The 23,640-nt window shown below is 46.4% G+C and overlaps 1 protein-coding gene across 3 annotated transcripts in view; it reads right to left on the bottom strand.

Annotated features, from left to right (window-relative positions):
* Nucleotides 1–23,640, bottom strand: part of MARCHF6 (membrane associated ring-CH-type finger 6) — an 84,321-nt gene that overhangs the window by 32,991 nt on the left and 27,690 nt on the right. For all 3 annotated transcript variants that reach the window (XM_068108774.2, XM_078772959.1, XM_078772960.1), the window contains exons 4-8: nucleotides 14,132–14,275; nucleotides 13,692–13,764; nucleotides 13,337–13,511; nucleotides 4,861–5,263; nucleotides 4,558–4,616 (exon numbers count right to left, since the gene is read on the bottom strand). In XM_068108774.2, the coding sequence (XP_067964875.2) occupies nucleotides 4,558–4,616; nucleotides 4,861–5,263; nucleotides 13,337–13,511; nucleotides 13,692–13,764; nucleotides 14,132–14,275 (854 nt within the window). The remainder of the gene's footprint in view (nucleotides 1–4,557; nucleotides 4,617–4,860; nucleotides 5,264–13,336; nucleotides 13,512–13,691; nucleotides 13,765–14,131; nucleotides 14,276–23,640) is intronic.

Genomic DNA, 23,640 nt, shown 5'->3' with positions numbered 1-23,640 from the left:
ACAGTTTGTCTGAAATACCAGAGTGTGGATCGGACCTACAAAATGTTCACTTTTGTGGTCGGAACATTTTACAGAACACTGTTATGAAACTATAGCGAATGCTAGACCATGTGGTTATCTGCACGATGGAGAGAGAGAGAGGATACTACCCCCACGATTACGCAGAAGAAACAACTGTCACCCAAAAGTAACGCCATCCAGCACCACTCCCCCTCCAACATCCCCTCCACAAATCCGACCACCCATCACCCTATATAGCTAACAAAACCCGCGACGACCTCGTACCCTTCCCCCTCCACCGTCACCCGATATAGCTAACAATATCCGCGACCACCTCACACCCTTCCCCCTCCACAATCCCCCCATCAACCATCACCATGTATAGCTAACAATACCCACGACCACCGCACACCCCCCTCCCCAATCCCCCATCAACAGTCCACCCGATACAGCGAACGATACCCACGACCACCCCACACCTCCTCCCCAATCTCCCATCACCCTATATAGCTAACAATACCCACGACCACCCCACACCCTCCCCTCCACCATCCCCCACAATCGTCCATAAACCATCACTCGATATAGCCAAATAATACTCGCGACCACCCCACACCTCCCCCATATGCCATAGCAACATTCTCCCATTCACGGGACATAAACACGGCACGACCACAGACACAAATGGCTTTCCAGGAAAGTATGAAACTGGATGATCGTGCAACATACAGGACAGCGGGCCAGCCTATGAAGGTGGGACAAAGCATTCATCGCCCATTTGGTTGGCGGTGACAGAGTATGCCTGGGCAGTGTACGTGCTGATGCGTGCCGTATACGTGCTGATTCGTGCCGAGTCGTGCCGTGTGCATGGCAAGTCATGCCGTGTGCGTGGTGAGTCGGTGCAGTGTGCGTGGTGTGTCGTACAGTGTACAGGGTGTCATACAGTGTATGTGGTGGGTCGTACCGTGTACAGGGTGAGTCGTACAGTGCACAGGGTGAGTCGTACAGTACACAGGGTGAGTCGTACAGTGTGCAGGGTGTTGCACAGTGTGCGTAGTGAATTGTGCAGTGTACGTGCTGCATCGTGCCATGTACGTGTTGCATCGTGCCATGTACGTGTTGCATCGTGCCATGTACGTGCTGAGTCATGCCATGTATGTGCCGAGTCTGTCCCGTGTTGCGTCCGTGCGGTACTTCTTCTGCAGTAATAAAACTGACATCAATTAATACAAAACCCCTGATAAACCGTCAATCGAACAGAAAAACAAAACTTACCAACCTGTAGTGAACATGGACTGGCATTTTCATCTGCACTACGAACATAACAGCGCCATCTTCATTTTCACTAACACTGTTTGTCTGATTCACTCGCATGTCACAAGGCACAAAACGATCGGGATCCAGAATTCCCCCGAAAGCATTTCCATCACTCATTTTGTCTCCAATTTACCCTGGTGTTGGGCTAGCGGCTAGGGTGCCGGCTTAGGATCCTAGGATCCTGGGTTCGAATCCCGGTCGATCGCTGAATTAACGCCAGGGGGGTTGACTCAGCCTGTCATCCTTCCGAGGTCGGCTAATTGAGTACCAGTTCACTGGTAATTCCCCATTTGTCGTTAAAGGCGGCAAAAAGGGTTGGCGTCAGGAAGGGCATCCGGCCGTAAAACAGCTTCAAAAAGGGGACCAAAAAACAACAACAACCATGGTTCCCGAAAAAGGCCAACCCCCGCTTTGCGGGGAAAAATGGCCTCTAAAGGTGGTTATTTATATTTTGTCTCCAATAGCTTCTTCAGTTTCAACATACTAAGAATCTTTGGAGTTGCAAATGATGGAATCAGTATCTGAATCCGAGCTCGACATGCACAGTTCATAAAGTGATGTCACTGGCAAAATCGGAAATCGATACTCCAGGGCTTTTTTCGAAACTATGCGATTGGCAAAAAATATTCAAAATTTATTTTCCTTCAAATTAGAGCACGATTTATGATTTTCAATAGTTTTCAAAAAAAGATTTTGGCGTTTGGTTCCTCCTTTAACGTTTACATTTACTATGGCATGTGTACAGTGTACATATTCACTATGGCATGTGTACAGTGCACATATTCACTATGGCATGTGTACAGTGTACATATTCACTATGGCATGTGTACAGTGCACATATTCACTATGGCATGTGTACAGTGTACATATTCACTGTGGCATGTGTACAGTGTACATATTCACTATGGCACGTGTACAGTGTACATATTCACTATGGCACGTGTACAGTGTACATATTCACTATGGCACGTGTACAGTGTACATATTCACTGTCATGTGTGGTGCTATACAGTATAGATTTACATCGATAATTTGTATACTCTCAACCCCCTCCTAGTCCTCCAACCGCTGAATCTCCACGACGACAAATTTGTTTTAACCCCTAAAAGCTTCATGGACACACCCCAAGTATAACCACCATATTTCAACGCATTCCATCCAGCAGTTTACGAGTGCATACTAGTCACGAATGCACAAGCATATGTAGTACCACTCGGCACTTGTACCAGTCGTTTCGCTGAAAGATTTAATCAAAAGATAACATTGTACTTCTTGGAAGTCAGCTAACATCACCATCAACCATCCTTGCTGATTATTATATATGGCGTGAGCAAAAATCACTTCTGCTTTGCTGCAAAGTTCAGTGTGGGATGCTTTGGCTTGAACCTCCGCTTAAAATGAGTGAAATTAAACATTTTTTAAATTCCGAATTATTCTCACTCAGATTTCAACATCACCGTGATGCATATTGTTAAGTTGTTTAAACTTTATTTATACAAGAAGATGACTTGCAATACCGACCACCACCAGGGGGCGTCATACGATACACATTTACATAGAGAGAATTGGGGTCTTCACCCCCACCCTGAACGCCTCCCCTCGATATTCTACCCTGAAAGAAACCATACTTGGGGTACCCTTAGGCAACATGCAAAATATGGTTGGATTCGGTTCAGTAGTCTTAGTTTTAGAAGCATATATAAACAAATAAATATATCGACAAACAAATGTATTGTTGCGGTTTTGAGAACCCACACTCTTGTAAATATGACATCATTAAAGGGTTAAAGGTTGCACCCCATAGGTAGGCCACAAGCAACACGTAGGTCACCATAGGACTTCAGTTATTTAATTAGTATGTGTATAGATAAGGCCATGTTTCCAATAGTTGAATCTGCATTGTGTCAATCAAATAAGGAGTAGGCCCCATTCCGTCCATTTTAACAGCCTCCCTCTCCAAGCGACGCCATTAAGCGCGCCCTCCTGTCTGTGCCCCATGGCCCTCCCAATTTGGTACGCTCCTCGGCCAGCAGCAGCAGCCTTCACTGCCCGTGAGCTTGCTCAACACCGCCATAAGCCACGAGGTGAGGCCCGGAAAAAGGGGGCGGAGCGCCAGGAAGAAGGTGTGGCCACGTCACCCAACCATCAGGGCGGGGCCGGTAAGCCTTAACCAGCCAACCAGGGCTGAAGTAACATCGCCTGATAGGCGTGGCTTTTGGGCTGGCGGAGCGATCGCTGGTTCACTTATAAAAGCACGAACGCAAATCCCTTTTAGAGGACTTATGCAGTGGCGCTCATTAAAGAGGACTTGTGGGTACATGCGCTTGGCAAAAGGACTGATGAGAAGAGATCGCCTGGAGACGACTCGAGTGAAAGATTGGTGTTGACAGGACGTATTGGGAGAGCGCACATTACAAAGAACTCGTGGGTACATGCGCTTGATCAAAGAGGGCTCGCTGGCATTGGGAGTTCAAAGCAGGACCTTGGAGAGGGGGCGTTTGGCACGAGTGTGCAACTATTACGTATGCCGCCAGGACACCAGTCTTCCCCCCATGATATAATTGCCCGTTCGCGTTACACTGAAGAGCTGCCTGCCAGGCCTGGACCGGAGCCGGACTGGAGCCTGGACGTGCTGGTGACCATCAACCGGTTCCACCCTACCATCTACAATCCCCGTGTGAGTGTCTGTATGTGAGACGGGCCCGTTTGTCCAGGGAATAAGATAAGACTGTTTAAGGCTGCCCTGTGTAACTGCTTCTTCCTCTTCCTTGTACATTCCCTTCTTTCGTTTCCTCTACTTTGTACATAATTAATAAACCCATCTGTTCTTCCTATTCTCCTGGTTTCCTCTTATCCGATCGCATCAGTCTTTTCTCTCATTGGGTAAGCGTGGCACGATCGCAACCGCTATAATCGGGTCTAGTCATTTGTTAACAGCTCGGAATGCGGATTGCTATCCGCTCAGCATTTTCCATCCATATCCGTGATTCGAGCGGGAGTTATTCCCTCGTTTCTGGTCGGCGTTAGTAATTAGGTAGTAGCGAAACCCTAGGCCTAACAAACACTACCTAACGCCGTGCCGGGAAGGACGTTCTAACTTCCAGGACTCGCGTTGGCCAGATAAAAGGACAAGGGGATTAACCCCCCCTTGATAAGGGGAGAGCCGACGTCGGAGATCCGCAACAGTATAAACAAACAAATATGCAATTTCACTTTTATAGATTAGATAGATTTCCTTACCCTTTCCCAAGTAAGCTCTTCGGCTGCTCTATCCCATTCCAAAGCATTCCAGTTAGCACCTGTTGGAGGGGAAAAACAAGCTAATCAATCCAATGAAACTCACACGCCCATTGTAAGTCAAGAAGCTGCAGTAAAAAAAAAAAAAAAAAAAAAAAAAAAAAAAACAGTCTAAAAAGTGACTTTCATAATCTTTGGTATGTTCACATTTTTGCCTGATGGTTTTCGTTTTAGGAAACTCATGGTGGCCCGCCAACAGGAAATACCACGGAGAGGAGAATGAGCAGGAATTTTAAAATGTCGTACCTTGAGCTTCATTGTTTCCATCTTCTGCAACATCAGCAACACCATCATCAGCATCGACTTCATCTTCCCCATCTTCCTCTTCACTCTCTATTAATTGTCCCTCTTCGTCATCGTCGTCGTCGTCGTCGTCATCATCATCGTCTTCATAATCATCATCATCATCATCATCGTCATGTTCCTCCTCATCCTCTTCTTCACCAACATTTTCTGCAAGCTGTTCATTATCCATTAGTTGCTGCGCAACCGCTCCATTTAAATACTCCATGTTGACATCAAAGTCCTCCACCACTTCCACCTCTCCTCGATTTGCACCAGCCTCAGGCAGGAGCCCATTAACAGGTGCTTCAACAGCAGCCACAACAACATTGTTGGGTTCTGCTGCCACATTGGCATCTGCCACAACCTAGAAAGACACCCATCCACATCGTTTTCATTTGAAGGTGCATGATTATCATCAGCAAAAAAAAGAGAGAGATGGTGAATGAAAAACAGAATGAGGAAAGCAGTTTTTGACAAATGGAAGTTACATTGTCATTTAAACTTTTTGTATTCCAGATTCAAAACATTATCCACTTTTGAAAATACTATTTTGCTTAACCTCAAAAAACCATGCGTTTCATAGGTAAGAACCGCAATGATTATACACAGGGTGGTGTATATGTCTTTTAGCATCGGTGCATCATTTTCCATCCTTTGGAATCGATTCCATTCATGTATACAATGACATACAAGCATAGGTATATAATGTATATGTATTGCTGTTATTAACGGGCACCCCCATCCTCTGGGCCAGATTATGTGCACGGAGTAAGGCTAAAGTGCGTGCTCGTCTGCTGGCCTTTGGTGGTCACTTAAGGCCAGTATTCGGGGTGGTACTGGGTTTGAAAACCCCTACATCGGTCAAATAACTATTAAATGTAAATTTTTGGAGATTCAGTGACATCCATGTTTGCTCCATTATAGTAAATTATTCACAAAACAAGACAACCTCAAAAGACGTCAAGAAAATGTCAAGAGTTCTGTCAAGAAAATGTTATTTGCGAGCATGGGATATGAAGACATATGACCAAAAGATTAGACAGCATTCCACATCGTGGGATTGACCATGGAGTTGTGTCATGCTCCCATGAGTGAGCAACATTCCCACATTATTAAACTGGGGGAAGTGATGAGTGGTTAAGCTGTGCTGCAAACACCCAATACACAGAATAGTCAGGTTCACTATGTTTTTTTCGTTCAAAATCATGGTAGATTAGCAAACCTATACATTTTTGGAAACGTTATTACATGGAAAATCTGAAAATCAATGTTTACATTTGCCAATTCCGACCAATTCGATTCGACCAATTCAACCAGTCCGACCAATCGACCAATTCCATTCGACCAATCGCTTCGATCGACCATTCGACCAATTCGATTTGCCAATCAATTTGACCGACCTTTGCTTGTGTGGAACGGACTGTGAAAACGATGCGGACTATATTGTCGGATACGACACACAGGACAGTGATGAGGAACTCTAAATGGCATATTCTGTAATCGTGTATGTTTGATGCCATTGACTGCCTGTGTATATTTTGTCATTGACTGCCTGTGTAGATGTGAAGTTATACTGACTGCATGTGTATATATGATTTTGCTGACTGCCTGTGTATGTTTGGTGATATGAATTATTGTGGCACATTTTGATGTTATTAACTGCCTGTACAAAATGATAACATGTATTTGATTATGCAACTTATCGCGAATATAAAGACAGTATTTTGCAAATCAAAACCTTTGATTCGTGTCTTACCATTCCCCATAGCACTAATTTGATACTTTCATTGGATTCCTTATCCCTGAAAATATAGGTTTAGTATATTTTTAAAAGTTTTTAGGGTAATTAGAGGCAGAAATATAACAAAATATGTATTTTACAGTGGCCATTTGGAAAATCCAAAATGGCCGCCATACAGGTATCTCTCCAAATGTAAACATTGATTTTTAGTTTCCTTATGCTATAACATTTCCAAAAATGTATAGGTTTGCTAATCTACCATGATTTTGAATGAAATATAATTTATTGACATAGTGAACCTGACTAGAAACGCATCCATGGATGGTTCGTTCCAACTCTGTAGCCTTGGAACCGATGGGACATTGGATCATTGAGGCCCTGTCTTAGCAGTCCATAGGCAGAGGTAGCACAGTCCATGTACAAATCAGAGGTCGATTTGCATGACATCATAACATTACATTAGGCATTCATCTATTATATATATAATTATATATATATAAGAAAGTTTTTGTTTGTTTGTTTGTTTGTTTGTTTGCACGTGCTAATCTCCTGAACGGTGAAAGATAGGAGGAAACCTCTGAAACAAAAAATGTCGGGACGGGCCCCGGGAAGGTTATAGGCTAGGTGGTGAGGCTGGTCGAGGCCGCCTCGGCCGGGTTGGGCCCATTTCGCAATTAAAAGCTGAGCTGAATTATAGTAGTTAATCTTCTACGGCCGCGAGTAAAAGCTGAATTATAGTAGTAAATGCATTCAAAAAGAACCCGGGCAACGCCGGGTGCTTTCGGCTAGTAAAATTAATTTAGGTGAAATTCCTAATAGTGTTCAATTGCTTTACACTGTGTACCCTCCTTCCTCCCCAAACCTCCCCCTTCCACAGATCTACCGACGTCCCTGTTCTCTACTGTTGTTGTGCTTGTGTGCTTCCCTCTCTCTCCCCCTCTTGTCTCCGACTCTCTTCATTGTATGTTTTATGTGTCCGTGCATGTTTTCATGTTAAATGCGTTAGCTCTTACACGAGCCTCGATTCTGTATACAAAAATAATAATAATAATAATAAATTCATTATATCATAGTACGAACGCACTCTTGAAGCAATGGGTGGTTCGGGAGTTAAAGGTCCACAGACACCGGAATTTGTTTTTTGATGTGATTATATTGATTTTAAAGCAATAAGCAAATATCTGCGTGATGTAATCAAAGGCAAGGTTGGCTCAGCACGCTCAACTCGTCACAAAGTGAATTTGACAATGATATTTCTGACCAAGAATCCTCCGATAGTCAAAATCATTATAAAAACGACCCGCAGCAAAACAATTCTCGAGATGACGTAGCGGGTCACGTGGGTAATAAAATCGCTGTTTTTGGGGGGGCGGGGCCAATTGAGCATAAAAGGATACCCATAAACATTAATATCTTCCTTCCAGGATATTTATTCAAAAAAAAAGAACATCTATTCAGTGTTAAGTGAAGCAATATTTATTAATTAAATCAATCATGATTTTCTGCAAAGCAAACAAACATGGCCCTTTAAATGGTTGAAGGTGCACTGTTTAATGTCCTCAGCGAGCGAGTTCAATTCTCATTGCTGTGCAGTGCAGGTCCCCAGTAATTATACAAACCTGCCACTACTTAAAACTGGGATCATAAGAAGTTACGCTCGTAATTCTGGTAAACATTACTGACAGCAGCAGTAGCAAAACAAAAACGATTGAAAACTAGAGCAAAAGTCGATGTTATGTCATCGCAACTCCTCAGGCTTCCCACTTAAAGCAAAGTTGAAAAATAGCAAAAAGTTCCACCAGGAATGACCCAATATCAAATTTGCAGTAAAACATTTCTTTCCATTTCATTTGACTCCTGTGACCCCAAGTTCTCACCTCCTGAGACATGAACCCAGGGGTCAAATTTTTAAAAATTGATACATATTTCATGCATCCCCCAATGTTTCATTTTTAAAATGTTTTAAAATGTGCCTGTAATTACATTTTTTGGAATTTGACCTTTTGACCCCGACCCAGGGTGTTGGGCCAAAATGGTACTGCTCTTGCACCTTCATGCCATGTGGTGATCATAACTACCAGGTTTGGTGATTTCTGCACGACCGTTTAGTTAGGAGGAGATAGCGTGATGGACGGACGGAAAGACAGACAGGTGGGGGCAGACGGAGTCAATTACAACATCCCCCATTTCCCTCCCCCCCTGCCCCACAACCCCCCATTACAATACCCCTTTCCCCGTTTTTTTTTTCTTCAAAAAGCATGAGGATTTAAATATTTATTACCAAGACCTCAGTACAATGCAGTACTCGATGGAAGTGAATTGGTGAATGTACAACAAATACGTCATAGTGGGAGACATCAGCGGGTTCCTTGTAAAAGATTCCAAAGATCGATTCAAATTGCATTTACTTCATCGTTTCAGTTTGATGAAGTCACCCATGACCAACTCTGAAGTAACTATATAGCCTCAAATCTTTCATGGAGCAGATTGTAAAAGTGTCCAATACAACACAGGTATCATCAATAGGTATTGTTTCAGGGATGGAGCGATTTTGAGGGCGCTTCGCAGACTTGAGCCAAAAGACTGTCACGGAAAAAAAATGCGATTCCAGAGCATTGTCGCAGCCTTGATGATAACGGCATCAATTACTAGAAATGTGGTCGAGAGTTTTTGTGGTTCTGCTGTTTGCCCACATGGTCCATGAAACTACACGGCCATGGCCGCAGTCTGATTTTGAGCCAAAGCGTGGTGGTGACGAAACTACGTTTTTTTGGCAAACTTAATGACTGGTGTATTGAAAGCTTACATTCTCAGGAAGAGCCAACATGGTCATGTTTGCTGCAATAGAAAATGTGATGTGTGCAAAAGGAATCATCATCGGGGTTGAGGTCTTCAAAAATAATCCAACACGAGAGGTTTAGTTCATCTAAACACTATTGCAATGCTGTGAAAACAGTCACTTCCTCTTCCATCACGTTTTGAATTTGCAGCAATTTTTGCACCGTGAAGGTCACAGGTACCACAAAAGCGCATTCACAAAACCGGGAATCATAATATCGTACAGTTTGTGCTCAGGGCGACGAAAAAGCAATCTGTAGATAATGAATTGGAATAAGTACATGTACCGGTCACCGTCACACGAGCAACATCTACCAAAAGCTCTTGCCCATGCAGCCCTCTCCCGGACACGCACGTTCACTGGCCAATCGTATGCAGCTCCCCAGGTAGTTGTCTGCCCAGCAGCACATCATTACCATTTCCTTCTCATGTTTGTGGAACCATCTCAAAGCCACATTATCGTCTATCTATCCTTCCCACAGGCCTGCAAGATCAATAATCATCGAATGAATGATCCAGTATCTGGGGGATACCTCTCCCACCCTCCCCCTCCCCTTCACATTCCCCCTCCTCCCAAGGCCTCTCCCTCCCACAGATATCCCGATGTCCCTGTTCTCTACCGTTGTACTTGTGTGCTTCCTTGTCTCTCCCCATCTGGTCTCCCGCTGCCTTGATCATATGTTTTTTGTGTCAGTTTGTTTTTATGTGATTAATGTTAGCTCTTACACGAGCCTCGATGTTGTACACAAAAAAAAAATTGCCTATAAATCTATAGGGTAACATGTCCACTGCCCTACTAAGAAACTATTATATAATCATACTCCAGAAGATCATAAGTCGGTTAACATTAGAGAGGAGAAGGACATGATGACCAACCTCTATAAATCGCGATCCATAAATGGTCTACATCAACCTTACAAAAGGGCTTGATTTGGTCAGTTGAGAAAGCCAGTGGAAGCGATTGCACACGGTCGACTGTCCCCGCCAAATTGGTCAACACCGTCGGATCGTTCCACGATGGTCTGGTTGCTCGTGTGAGGGACAGTGGATGCACTTCTGAGTCATTTCCTGTAAACGGAAAAAACAAGGCTGTGGCCTAGCTCCCCTATTATTTAGCATTGCGTTTCCCTCTTTGCTTTATGATGCCTTCGAAGATTGCACCCAGGAAATGATGATCCAGTTTCACACCGATAGTATTGTCTTTAATTTGCAGCATCTAAAGGACAAGTCCAGAATCATAGAAATGTTGCACCACAATCTACTTTTTGCCAATGACTGCGCACAATTCAGTTATAATCTCGAAGATATGCAATTTATTGTGAACTCCTTTGCGCAATCTGCTCGTTGCTATGGCCTTATGGTTAGCCTCAAGAAGACTGAGGCTATACTTCAGCCGAGACCAGAAGGTGCGTATACCGTCCCATCCATTACCATCGATAACACGCCACTCAAAGTTGTAGATAGGTTCTGCTACCTTGGAGGTGTCCTCTATCAAAATGCAACGATTGGTGAAGTAACATAAAGACTCGGCAAACCATGTGTGTCCTTTGGAAGATTGACACATCGCCTTTGGCATGAACGTGGCATTCACCTGGACACCAAGATCAGTGTCCATCGTGCCGTTGTCTTATCGACACACCTCTATGGATGTGAATCTTGGACACCCTATCGTCTCCCTATCAAACGCCTTGATCAATTCAATACGCAATGCCTTCGCAAGATTCTTGGCATCACCTGGCGAGACAAAATACCTAACACCACAATCCTAGACCACTGTCGTAGCCAAGGAATTCAGTATTTCCTGATGCAAGCCCAGCTTCACTGGTCAGGACACCTCACACGCATTGACGACCATAGAATCCCAAGAGCGCTTTTCTATGGACAACTTAAATTTTGTAAACGCTCACGTGATGGACAAAGAAAGCACTATAAGGATGTCCGGATGCCCTTAAGTCTACACTCAAGTCTTCTGCCATTCCAGTTGTCACTTGGAAACATCAGGTCATAAACAGGTCAGCTTAGCATAACATTTGCTGCAAAGGCCTGGACCACTTTGAATGTGGGAGACTTGCTATCGAGAGACAGTGGAGATAGGAAAGGAAAACCTGCCAATTTCCATCTCCGCAAGGACCGGTCTATACCTGCGATGTTTGTGGTAGACGCTGTGGGTCCCGCATTGGACTATGCAGCCATCGCACAACACACAATGCTTAGTGAGCCAACAAAGGGAAGAGATTCGTCAAAAACGACGACTGATACCGTCATCATTGTTGATACATTTAATACATCACAATGCTGTTTTGAAACAATACATGATACAGTATTCAAGTAGTGATATATCAAACTGCTATGTTTTCATCAATGTTTTTGTTCAATTTAAACCACAAAGGGGCTTTATTTTCACACTATTTATATGACAAGCATGATTGGCTAATCGTCACATTGGCTTGAACAGAGAAAACGTCAATCGGTGAAAGCACAAGCATTTTCCTTATTCAGATTTTTTATTATCTTCACAAACATTAGAGCGAGTCAAACAGGATGGTGTACAGGTAGTACAATTGCGGTTGAGCTGACTAGTTTGAGTTTGTCGGCCCAATTATAGACTGTCGGAATGGTGCTTTAAAGGCAGAAAGCTACACCACAAAGTGTGCCGTCGCTCGGGTGGGTGATAAGCTGGGCGTGCCATCTGCTAGCATTCGTGAGTGGATTCTAAAGACCCATGGCGTCGTTCGAGAAGAGGAGGTAAATCATCGCTGGAACCCCGAATTCAAAATCCTGCCACCCTCCGGCAAACATCAGGCTTAGCCAGTCAGTTTGTAAAAGACTTTTGAGCCAAAACCTTTCCCAGGGCAACCACACAAGAAGGTGGGAATGATTGAGTTCATTCAAGGGTTAAAGCCTGGTGTTGGCTTAGCGGTTAGGGTGCCGGCTTGGGATCCTAGGATCCTGGGTTCGAATCCCGGTCGATTGCTGAATTAACGCCAGGGGGGTTGACTCGGCCCGTTATCCTTCCGAGGTCGGCAAATTGAGTACCAGCTTGCTGGGATGAATGATCCCGGGGTGTACCCCGGTTTAGAATAGGTACACCGTATCCCTGCGCATCCTAAGAGCGTGACCACTGACCAAGGGTTGGCGTCAGGAAGGGCATCCGGCCATAAAACATTGCCTCAAACAGGGAACCATGATTGTCATGGGCCCGCAAGGTAACCCCTGCTCTAGCAGGGAAAATGACCTTTAAAAAAAAAAAAAAAAAAAAAAAACGAAAGGGGTAGTGAAGTGGGTGGACAGGAGGATGGATGAACTGAGGGAGGAGATTGGGAAGATTGGTAGAAAGTCGGATGAAGTGGGCAGGACACTTGGTACAGATACAGGAAGAGAGAATGCCAAAGAGAGTGGATTGGTTGTTGGAGCGAGGTAGGAGGAAAAGGAAGATTATTTGAGGAGGTATATCGGTAAGGTGGGGGTGCTTGGAGAGTGGACAGTGTTGGCCGAGGACAGGGGGAAGTGGAGTCGTATCGTGGTCAAGGCAGTACAGGAGCTTGGTACCAATGGACCACCCCATTCCTTATAAAGTGAAGAGAAGAAGAAGATGGTTAAACTACCTTTTTCCACAACAGGTACCAGGAACAGCATGAACCTGCTAAAGGAGTAATTACATGCCACGAATGAACAATCTCGTCTTTCCTCTTGATGTAACTAACACACGTTAACCAAAACAAAACCTTTCCATCGCACAAGACCTATACATCTATAGGGTAACATGTCCACTGCCCTACTAACAAACTATTGTATAATCATACTCCAGAAGATCATAAGTAGGTCAACATTAGAGAAGAGAAGGACATGCTGACCAACCTGGTTGTTGTGTACATGCGCAGGAGCTATGCCCCGATGGGCCTGGTTTTGCTCAAGCCACGGTGGGGCCATGCCGTGCAGGATCTGCTCACGCAGCCACACGAGGCTGATGAAGGCACAGAGTGTGCAAGTGACCACGAAGCAGCCTTGCAAGCAATCGGTGAGGAGGTTCTCACTAGGGAGACACAGGTAGGTACGTGTGGTATACAAGCACAAACTGCTGAAATACCTAATGATTGCAAAACACCCTGACCAAAGAGACAACCTTCATCATAGACCATCCCAACAATTGTTTTCTAATAACTCAGAATACCGTATGAAAGGATGGTCAAAATGAACACATCAACACACTTACGTTGACAGCAGGTCAAGAGGCAGCGTGAGGAGGGAGCTTGCAGAACCGGTGAACAAGCACTTGTAGATACGACCTTGAGATCACAGCAAGAATCAGTGATCGAGTAAATATTACTTAAACAGGAGGTTAATGGTTGTTTTTGTTTTTTTAACAAGGAACCATCCAATCCCACCACAGTTATAACGTTTCCATGACAACACATAATCAGCATTATCATCATGGAAAGGAGGTTCTGACCACCTGGTTTCTTCATGTAGATATTTCATGTATGACTATTGCATTTTCTTTCATCCAAACATGGCATTGTACTGCAGCTGGCAAATATCATGATAAAACACGCAATGTCTACACGGTAAATTAGCAATTTTATTTTGATACAATTTATCAATTGAAAAATAAAACGTTATAAGATGCAAACTGGCGAGACAGCAGTAACATACATGCCGTGAGAGGGACGATGCCCAGCCAGGCGAAGGCCACAAGTGTGTAGTGCATCCAGAAGCGAATGCCTGTACACACACTGAGGAACAGGCCTGCCAAAATGTCACGCAACGGCAGCCGAGATGGCATATCTGGAGAGTAAACTGCATGAAGAAGAAGAAGAAGCACAAGGGAAAGGAAAAGTTATAAATGACATCACATTAGGGTAAACTTCATCGAGCGTATGTTACACACATTTTATAAATGTCATGCAATGGCAGCCTAAATGGCATATCTGGAGGGAAAACTGCATGAAGAAGAAGAAAACAATAAAAGCACAAATAAAACTTGTAAAATTTGACAAATGTGACATTTCGAAAGGGCAAAATTAATCCAGCATATATTAGGTGTACCGGAAAGTAATAATAATAATAATAATACATTTATTTTATATAGCGCTTTTCAAGAAGCCCAAAGACGCTTTGACAGAGTACAAAAAAAACAAGTGCAAAAAGACAAAAATCAACAGGTAAATAATCAAAGCAAAAGGAAGGAGAAGGAGAAGAGATAGTCAGGGGTTAAATGTTGAATGCAGTGTTGAACAGGTGGGTCTTGAGTGATGTTTTGAATGTGGTGAGTGAGGAGTCTCTGATGGTGTGAGGTAGTGAGTTCCAGAGGGTGGGAGCAGCGATGGAGAAGGCCCTGTCCCCCCAGGATCTGAATTTGGTCCGGATGGGGGGGGGGGGGGTCAGGAGGTTGGTACCAGCAGAGCGGAGGTTGCGGGTGGGAGTGTGTCTGGAGAGGAGGTCAGTCAGGTAGGGTGGGGCCAGGTTATGGAGGGCTTTGTAGGTCAAGAGGAGGATTTTGTACTGGATTCTCTGGGGGATGGAGAGCCAGTGAAGCTTGTAAAGGACGGGGGTGATGTAGTCACGGGTCCGGGAATGGGTGAGTAGACGGGCAGCGGAGTTCTGAATGTATTGGAGTTTATTGATGATTATTGAGGGTGAACCAAAGAGGAGGCTGTTGCAGTAGTCGAGACGGGAGGTGATGAAGGCCTGAAATAATAATGATCAGAAAGATACAAACAATAGGGATGAGGAACAAAATAGAGGCTGACATGCAGAGATAAGGAATATGGGGAAGAACGAGGACAAGGGGAGGACACATTGAGTGAACAAGATGTATGGATACAGTTCAAGCAAAGCACCCATTCCCGGACCCTTGACAACATCACCCCCGTCCTTTACAAGCTTCACTGGCTCCCCATCCCCCAGAGAAGATTGAGACCATGACGGCGGATGAGGGTTTCTGCAGCCGTGGAGGAGAGGGATGGACGGAGACGGGCGATGTTTTTCAGGTGAAAGAAGGCTGTCTTTGTGATCTGTTTAGTGTATTTGTCGAAGGAGAGGGTTTGGTCAAAGATGATGCCAAGATTCCGGATGTGAGGGGAGGTGGATACTGGGAAACCGTCGATGTTGAGGGCAAAGTTATGGGTGGATTTTATGAGCGTTTTTGGGCCAATGATGATTATTTCAGATTTATCATAGTTAAGTTTGAGGAAGTTGATTTGAAGCCAGGATTTTATTTCAGTGATGCAGTTTGTCAGGATAGAGTGGGTGGCGGTGGAGATGGACTTGGTGGAGATGAAAATCTGGATGTCATCGGCGAAGCAGTGGAATTGGAGACCATGACGGCGGATTAAGTGACCGAGGGGGGACAGGTACAGGATGAAGAGGAGGGGGCCAAGAACTGAACCTTGGGGAACACCTTGGGGGAGGGGAGCAGTGGGGGATTTGCAGTTATTGATGGAGATGAACTGGCGTCTGTCGGAGAGGTATGATTTGATCCAAGAGAGGGCAGTGCCGGTAATGTTAAAGGTGGTTTCAAGTCGGGTGAGGAGGATGGTGTGATTGATGGTGTCAAAGGCAGCGCTGAGGTCGAGGAGGATGAGAATGTTGAGGTTGCCAGCGTCAGAGGAGAGAAGGTCGTAGGTGATTTTGAGGAGAGCAGTTTCAGTACTGTGGTTGGAGTGGAATCCGGATTGGAATGTTTCATACAGGTTATTGGCAGAGAGGTGATGTTTGAGTTGAGTGGCTACAGCACGTTCCAAAACTTTTGACAGAAAGGGTAGGTTGGAGATGGGTCTGAAGTTGTTTAGGGTGTCAGGGTTGAGTCCAGGTTTTTTCAGAATGGGGGTAACAGCAGCAATTTTGAGGGATGGTGGGACGATGCCTGTAGACAGAGAGGAGTTTATTGTTGCAGTGATAAGTGGAGAGAGAGCAGGAAGGGAGGCCTTGACAAAGCTGGAGGGGATGGGGTCAAGAGTGCAGGTGGCAGTTTTCATTCCTATGAGGAGTTCATGAGGAGTTCATAGTTTCATTCCTATGAGGTCAGTAGGGGGAGACTGGGGAGAACTGAGACAGGGGTTGGCAGGATAAGGGGGGGCAGGTGGTTTGAGGGGAGCAGGTGTGGTGGTGGTTAAGCTGCTGTAGATGTTGTCAATTTTGCTTTGGAAGAATGAAAGGAAGGAGATGCAGTTGTCTACTGTGAATGACTGGGTGGTGGTGTCAAGGGGGCTGAGGAGTTTGTTTATTGTCGAGAAGAGTGCTTTTGGGTTTCCAGAGCCAGAGTGGATAATTTGAGAGTAGTAGGCGGAGCGGGCGCGGGAGAGGGCGCGGGAGAGGGCATCTTTGTAGTGTTGTAGGCTTGGGAGTGAATTGTGAGACCTGTTTTATTGTGGAGTCTTTCAAGTTGGCGAGCACGAGTTTTCATCAGGCGGAGTTCAGGGGTAAACCAGGGAGCAGAATGGGTGAAAGAAACTGTTTTGGTTTTTATAGGCACAAGCTGGTCAAGGCAGGAGGAGAGAGTGTGGTTGTAGTAGTCAGTGAGGTCAGAAGGGGTGTGGAGGTCAACGAAGGGAGAAGTGGACATTTTTTCAGAGAGGGTGGATGAGAATGAGGTAGGTGAAAGAGCGTTTAGCTTACGGAAGTTGATAGTGCGAAAATGCCTTGGTGCTGGGGTGGGGATGTTGATGGTCATAGTGATGGCTAAGTGGTCAGAGAGGGTGAGGTCGGAGCCAGAGAGATGGTGCAAAATTAATCCAGTAGAGCAGACAAGGTACAGAATGTGCCCATGGTTATGGGTAGGAAAGTTGACATGTTGAGTGAGGTTAAAGCAGGTGAGTAAATCAGTGAAGTCAGTGGTTATTGTGGAGTCAGTGGAGTCCATGTGGATATTGAAATCACCGAGGAGGAGGATTGAGGGGGAGAGCAGAGCTGGGTCAGAAAGTAGAAGTCAGACAGGAACGATGGGTGTGGTTTGGGAGGGCGGTAGACGACAGCCATGACTGACTGTGTGTGACCAGAGAGTTTAAAAGCCAGGTGTTCAAATGATGGAGCAGATGAGATGGAGATGAGGCTGGTCTTGATGTCCTGTCGGTGAATTACGGCAATTCCACCACCTCGGCCCTCCGAGCGTGGTTTATTGATGTAAGAATATCAATTGGGTGTAGTGAGGTTGAGTGAGAAGTAGTCCAGAGGTTGTTGCCAGGTTTCAGTGAGACAGAGAAAGTCCAGTTTATTATCCAGAATGTAGTCGTTCAGGATGAGGCTTTTGTTGTTGAGGGACCGGGTATTGAACAAAGTGAGCTTCATGTTGGTTTGTATGGTGGGGATGAACTCGGGTGATTTAGCCAGGGTTTGCAGACAGGAGGTGCGATCGTGTGCGTTGCTGTGACCAGGTGCGCTGGGACGATGAGTGGGAGTGCGCTGAGCCGACCAGAGTACGGGAATGGAGTGACCTGTTTGTAAATAAACAAACTTACGACCGGAGCCTCTATGAATGTATCTGGGTCGTCGCAGGAGTCCGTGGTATTTGATTGCAGAGATGCATGATGGGGTGGAGTGAGTATTGAGCAGAAGAAGCCTTGCGGCGGAGTACTTTAGAGCCATGCCAGGCAGGAGCGAAGGGACGAGTAAGAGGCCAAGGTTGAGGAGGACGAGTAGGCCTTGCCGCAGCGGCAAACGACCGCAGCCGCTAATCAAGACAGCAAAGGCCGCAGCGGCAAACGACCGCAGCCGCTAATCAAGCAAACCAAGACCGCAGCGGCAAACAGCCACAGCCGCAAACAACGGCCACAAACAACGGGAGCGGGCCTGAGGAAACAGTGGAAGAGCCAGGCAGGCGAAGCCAGGAGCAGAGCCGGGACCGAGCAGAGGGCAGACCCAACGGCCAAAAAGCCGCCACGACCACCAGAAAAGCAGACTATATACAATGACCCAGTCGGAGAAGCGGCGAATAAGTAACGCCAGCGTCCTCTCCAGACCGGACCGGAAGCGGAGGTCGCTTTTCAAAGAGGATTTCCACAGCTCAAAAAATGACATTACCTCCCGGTACGAAAAATATTACACTTAATCTATACCATAAATGAAGCCGTGAGGCCGTCCGGGTTCCACCCATTGGTTGGAGAGTTCGCCTGACTCCACCGACAATTTCTATACTTTTTTTTTTTTTTTTTTTTTGCATACAAGATCGAGGCTCGTGAAAGAGCGAACATTAATCACACAGAAAGACAAACAGACACATACAACAAATAACATCGGGAGCGGTAGACAAGATGGGGAGAGAGGGGGAAGGACACAAACAAAACATTTGAGAGCAGGGACCGAGAGACATGGAGACATCGAGAGATCTGTGGGAGGGAGAGGGCTTTGGGGGGGAGGCATGTGAAGGGGGGGGGGGGGTGGCTGAGGTATAAACATATGGACACTGCCAGGACTTCCAGGAAGGAAGTTGGAATTTCAAACAAGGTGAATCTGGGGTGAATTAGTGGGGGTAGAAAAGATCAAGGTTTTGGATGGGGGAAGATAAGAGATGGTGGTGAACAGCTGTTTTAAAGACCTGGAGGGAGGAGTGGGATTGAAGGGAGTGTGGGAGTTTGTTCCAGAGGCGGGAGAAAAGAGGAATGAAAGAGTGAAGGTGAGCAGAGAGCCGAGATTTCGGCAGTTTAACCATCAGAGGGTTGCTGGCAGATCTTGTGCGACCTGTAGGAATATTTCGGGGACAGAGCACAGAGAGAGCTGGGGGAGCAAGGCCAGAGAGGAGTCGGTAGAAGACAGAAAGACCACCTACCTGCCTGCGGTGAGTGAGTGAAAGGCCCTCAGCGATAGCTTCATCGCGGGAGATTCCAATGATTTTGAAAGCTTTGGATTCAACAGCGTAAAGCCGAGCAAGGTGTGAGGCAGGAGCACCAGCCCATAGGGGAGAACAGTATTCCATTGAGCTGCGGATGAAAGCCTTGTATGTGGTGAGGAGCTCAGGTGTGCCGAGGAAGGACTTCACACGACGGAGGATGCCCAGTCGGCGACTGGCTTTGGAGGCCAGCTTGGAAATGTGGTTTTCCCAAGAAAGATCATGGCAGATAGTGAGACCCAAAAGCTTGAGCGACAGAACTTCTTGGAGAGGATTGTTGAGAAAGTAGATGGGAGGGTTGTCCAGTCGATCTTTTCAGAGAGACATAGTAAGAGAGTGAGATTTGTCAGGATTGAAAGACATGTTCCACTTGTTTGACCAGTCTGTGATTTTGTCCAGGTCTTCAGAGAGTGAGGAGGCTGCAGACTGCCGATCTGAGGGAAGAGGAATGGAGCGGCAGAGAGTGGAGTCATCAGCAAAGAGATAGAGAGGATTTTCCAGAGAGTCGGAGAGATCATTGATAAAGACCAGAAAAAGCACAGAGCCGAGAACACTGCCTTGGGGAACTCCAGCCTGAACAGGAAGGGGAGATGAGAGAAATCCATTCAGGGCCACACGTTGACTACGACCAGAGAGGAAGTCCGCAAGCCATGATGCATGGAGATTTCCATGGATACCATAGGAGGAGAGTTTGGTGAGCAGAGCTGGGTGCCAGACCGTATCGAAGGCACGTGATATGTCAAGGGAGACAGCTCTGATTTCCTGTTTGGCATTGAGGACCTCCATCCATTGTTGAGACAGCAGAAGCAGCATGTCCAGAGTAGAGTGACCTGGTCTGAAACCAAATTGATGATCAGAGATCAAGCCATTGGAGAAGAGGAAAGATTTCATATCCGAAGCAATGATGGATTCCATGACTTTGCTGATAATTGGGAGCAGGCTGATTGGTCTGTAGTTGCAAGGATCTGTTTTTGCACCTTTTTTGTGTAAAGCGGTAATGTTAGCTGATTTCCAGGATGCTGGCAGATGACCTTGAGCAAAAGATAGGGTGAAAAGAACAGAGAGAGGGTGAGACAGAGCGGCAGAGCAGAATTTTAGGACCCGTGGGCTGATGGTCCAGTTGCAGAATCAGAGTCGAGGTTTGACAAAAACTCCTCCACCTTGTCAGGAGAGAAGGCCACAGAGTCCAGGAGCAGTTGGGTTCGACTGGGAAAGGTGGGAACAGAGAGAGATGGGTTTGGGACTAAGGATTTTGAGGCAAACACAGAGTTGAGGCATTCGGCTTTGTCACGTGCGATGTCAACTGTGTGGCCATTTGAGGTAAGGGAGGGGATGGAGGGGGAACAAACACCAGAAACGGATTTGACCAGATGCCACCAGGATTTGGAGGAAGGAGACAGGTTTGAGAGTTCATTCTTGAGTGAGGAGAGATAGTGCTTCCTGGCACTCCTGAGGGTAGACACACACTTGTTCCGAGCTTGGTGGAAGGAACTGAGATTGCCTTCAGTTGGATTAGCCTTCCAAGAGGCAAAGGCAAGTTGTTTCAGGGCAACTGCCTCACCACAAGATTCAGTGTACCATGGACGGGAGGAAGGGTAAGACAACTGAAGGCGAGATGGGATAAATCTGTGCATGAGAGAGATCAGTTTGCTTTGGAAGAATTCCCAGGAAGAATTGATGTCAGAGGCAGTGGAGATGGGAGACCAATCCAGACGATTGATGGCTGCTTGAAGACCGTCCCAGTCGGCCTGAGTGAAATGCCAGACTCGTCGACGCTGAGGAGGCTCTCTGAGAATGGCCAGAGAGATGTCCACTTTGACAAGCACATGATCAGAAGAACCGATTGGAGCAGAAGAAGAGCAGCAGACATTAGCAGGGAAGTTTGTCATAACCAAGTCTAGAAGAGAAGATACTCCATTGGCTGAGATCCGGGTCGGGAAATTGACATTGTGTCAATCCCAGTGAGTCACAGAAGTCCTTTGCTGAGGTGCCATGACTGGTGAGAGAGGAACCCACACCCAACCAGGTGGCATGATGACAGTTGAAGTCACCACATATGAGGAAGGGAGAGTTGGGATGAGTGGATAGAAGTTGGTCCATGTTGTCGGACAGTGAAATGTAGATGGAGTCATCACTGTTTGGGGGACGGTACAGAACACATATGAACAAAAGGTGGGAGCGGAAAGGAAGCTGGGGGTGAGGAGGAAAGAGGGCAGTGCAAGGAGAGTGAGGAAGAGAGTTTTTGATAAAGATAGCCACCCCACCACCAGGCCGAGGCTCAGGTCTATCATACCGGAGGAGGGAGTAACCAGGAAGAGATATTAAGGAATCAGAGACATCTTGAAGGAGGAAAGTCTCTGTTAAGCAGATCAAGTCTGGATTGTCAGAAGCAACCTGTATGGAGAGATCAGTCAGGTTTGAGCGAAGGCCCCGGATGTTTGAGGTCCATACCGTTAATGAAGAGAGAGGGGGAGCATCGGGTACAGGACAGGGGAGGGGAGGAGTAGGGTAAGATGAAGGATGAGAGGGGGAGGTAGGGAGAGCAGTTGATAGTGTGTCAGATAATGATATTGCAGAAGAGTTCCAATAAAGGGAAGGATGAGGAGGATGAAAGGTTTGATGGTGAAGGGATGAGGCACAGTGAGGGGTTGTTTGAGGGGGGGCAGAGGAAAGTAGAAGGTTTGGGGGGGTGGAGGTATGAGATAGAAGGGAGACGAAGTGGGGAGGAGGCAGCTTGGAGGAGGAGGGGGGAGGAGGGAGAATTGGAGAGGAATGGTATGGGGGGAGAATTGAATGGGAGGGGTTGGGGGGGGAGTTTTGAAGGGGAGGAGTGAGGGGGGAGTTTAGGAGGGGAGGGGCAAGGGGGGAGTTTTGGAGGGAAGGGGCAAGGGGGAAGTTTAGAAGTGGAGGGGCAAGGGGGGAGTTTAGGAGCGTAGGGGCAAGGGGGGGGATTTGGAGGGGAGGGGCAAGGGGGGAGTTTATGAGGGGAAGGGCAAGGGGGGAGTTCAGGAGTGGAGGGGCAAGGGGGGGATTTGGAGGGGAGGGGCAAGGGGGGAGTTTAGGAGGGGAAGGGCAAGGGGGGAGTTCAGGAGTGGAGGGGCAAGGGGGAGTTTAAGAGTGGAGGGGCAAGGGGGGAGTTTAGGAGTGTAGGTGCAAGGGGGGGGATTTGGATGGGAGGGGCAAGAGGGGAGTTTAGAAAGTGGATGATTAATGAAAGACGAACATTGATAACAAATTGGGTTTGTTGTGATTTTCAAGTCAGCAATCCTATGGCTGCCATTTTGGTGCTTACTGCGATGTGAAGTCAAAGATATATGTGAAGCTTTCACATTCACGATCGCCATGCCCTCCCTACAAGTTTTCCCTTCAGTGTGAAACAAACAAAGCACCAGTTAAAAGGATTTTGAGCCGATAGGCATCACGGGCCTTGTGAAGATAGGTCTCGGCGATGAAGGCAGCGTTCTGTTGTTTATACACCACTCAAAAAACTATGTGGCATTCTCTCAAGCAGCCATTTTACTGCGGAGGTTACAAAGTTCCAAGTTATTATTTTCAACTATTTCCTCTTTAAATTGTGAGTTGGACAGGTGACCATGATGGGTTTCTGGGAAGTCTTTGGTACCATGATCTGAGTGGAAAGCATTAAATATTCCGCTGTTTTGATCTGGGAATGCCTGTTTGCTTTATGAGCAGAGGGAATGTGAGGACATGGGGTGAGAGGGAGTGAAGATGGGACAGATTTGGAAAGGGGAGGTTGAGGCTTTTGGGGGAAGGGGTTTGAGGGCTTGAAGTGGGGAGCGGATTGATGCCTTAAGGTTGGGAGGGGTAAGATGAGGAGTTAGAGGGGGTGGAGGGGCATGAGAGTAAAGAGTTGTGAGGGGGAGGTTAAGGCTTTGAGGGGGAAGGACTTTTGGTGGGTGAGGGGTTGAGGAGTTGGAAGAATTGCATGTGCAAGTTTACTCACAGTAAAAATATAAATGGCCACAGGTGCATACGTGTGTGTGTGTGTGTGTGTGTGTGTGTGTGTGTGTGTGTGTGTGTGTGTGTGTGTGTGTGTGTGTGTGTGTGTGTGTGTATTATTTATTTTAAAAAATTAATACAGTACAGTACAGTGTGTACAATCACGGTGTGTACAGTGTGTACAGTAATTCACGGTGTGTAGCCCGGTTTAGAATAGGTACACCGTATCCCTGCGCATCGTAAGAGGCGACCAAGGGTTGGCGTCAGGAAGGGCATCCGGCCATAAAAAACATTGCCTCAAACAGGGAACCATGATTGTCATGGGGCCCGCAAGGCTAACCCCCGCTCTAGCGGGGAAAATGGCCTCAAAACGAACATT

The sequence above is a fragment of the Myxine glutinosa genome, chromosome 2 (assembly GCF_964187855.1).
Source record: "Myxine glutinosa chromosome 2, kmMyxGlut1.1, whole genome shotgun sequence".
NCBI lineage: Eukaryota > Metazoa > Chordata > Myxini > Myxiniformes > Myxinidae > Myxine > Myxine glutinosa.
This window is presented reverse-complemented; position numbering and strand designations above follow the sequence as displayed.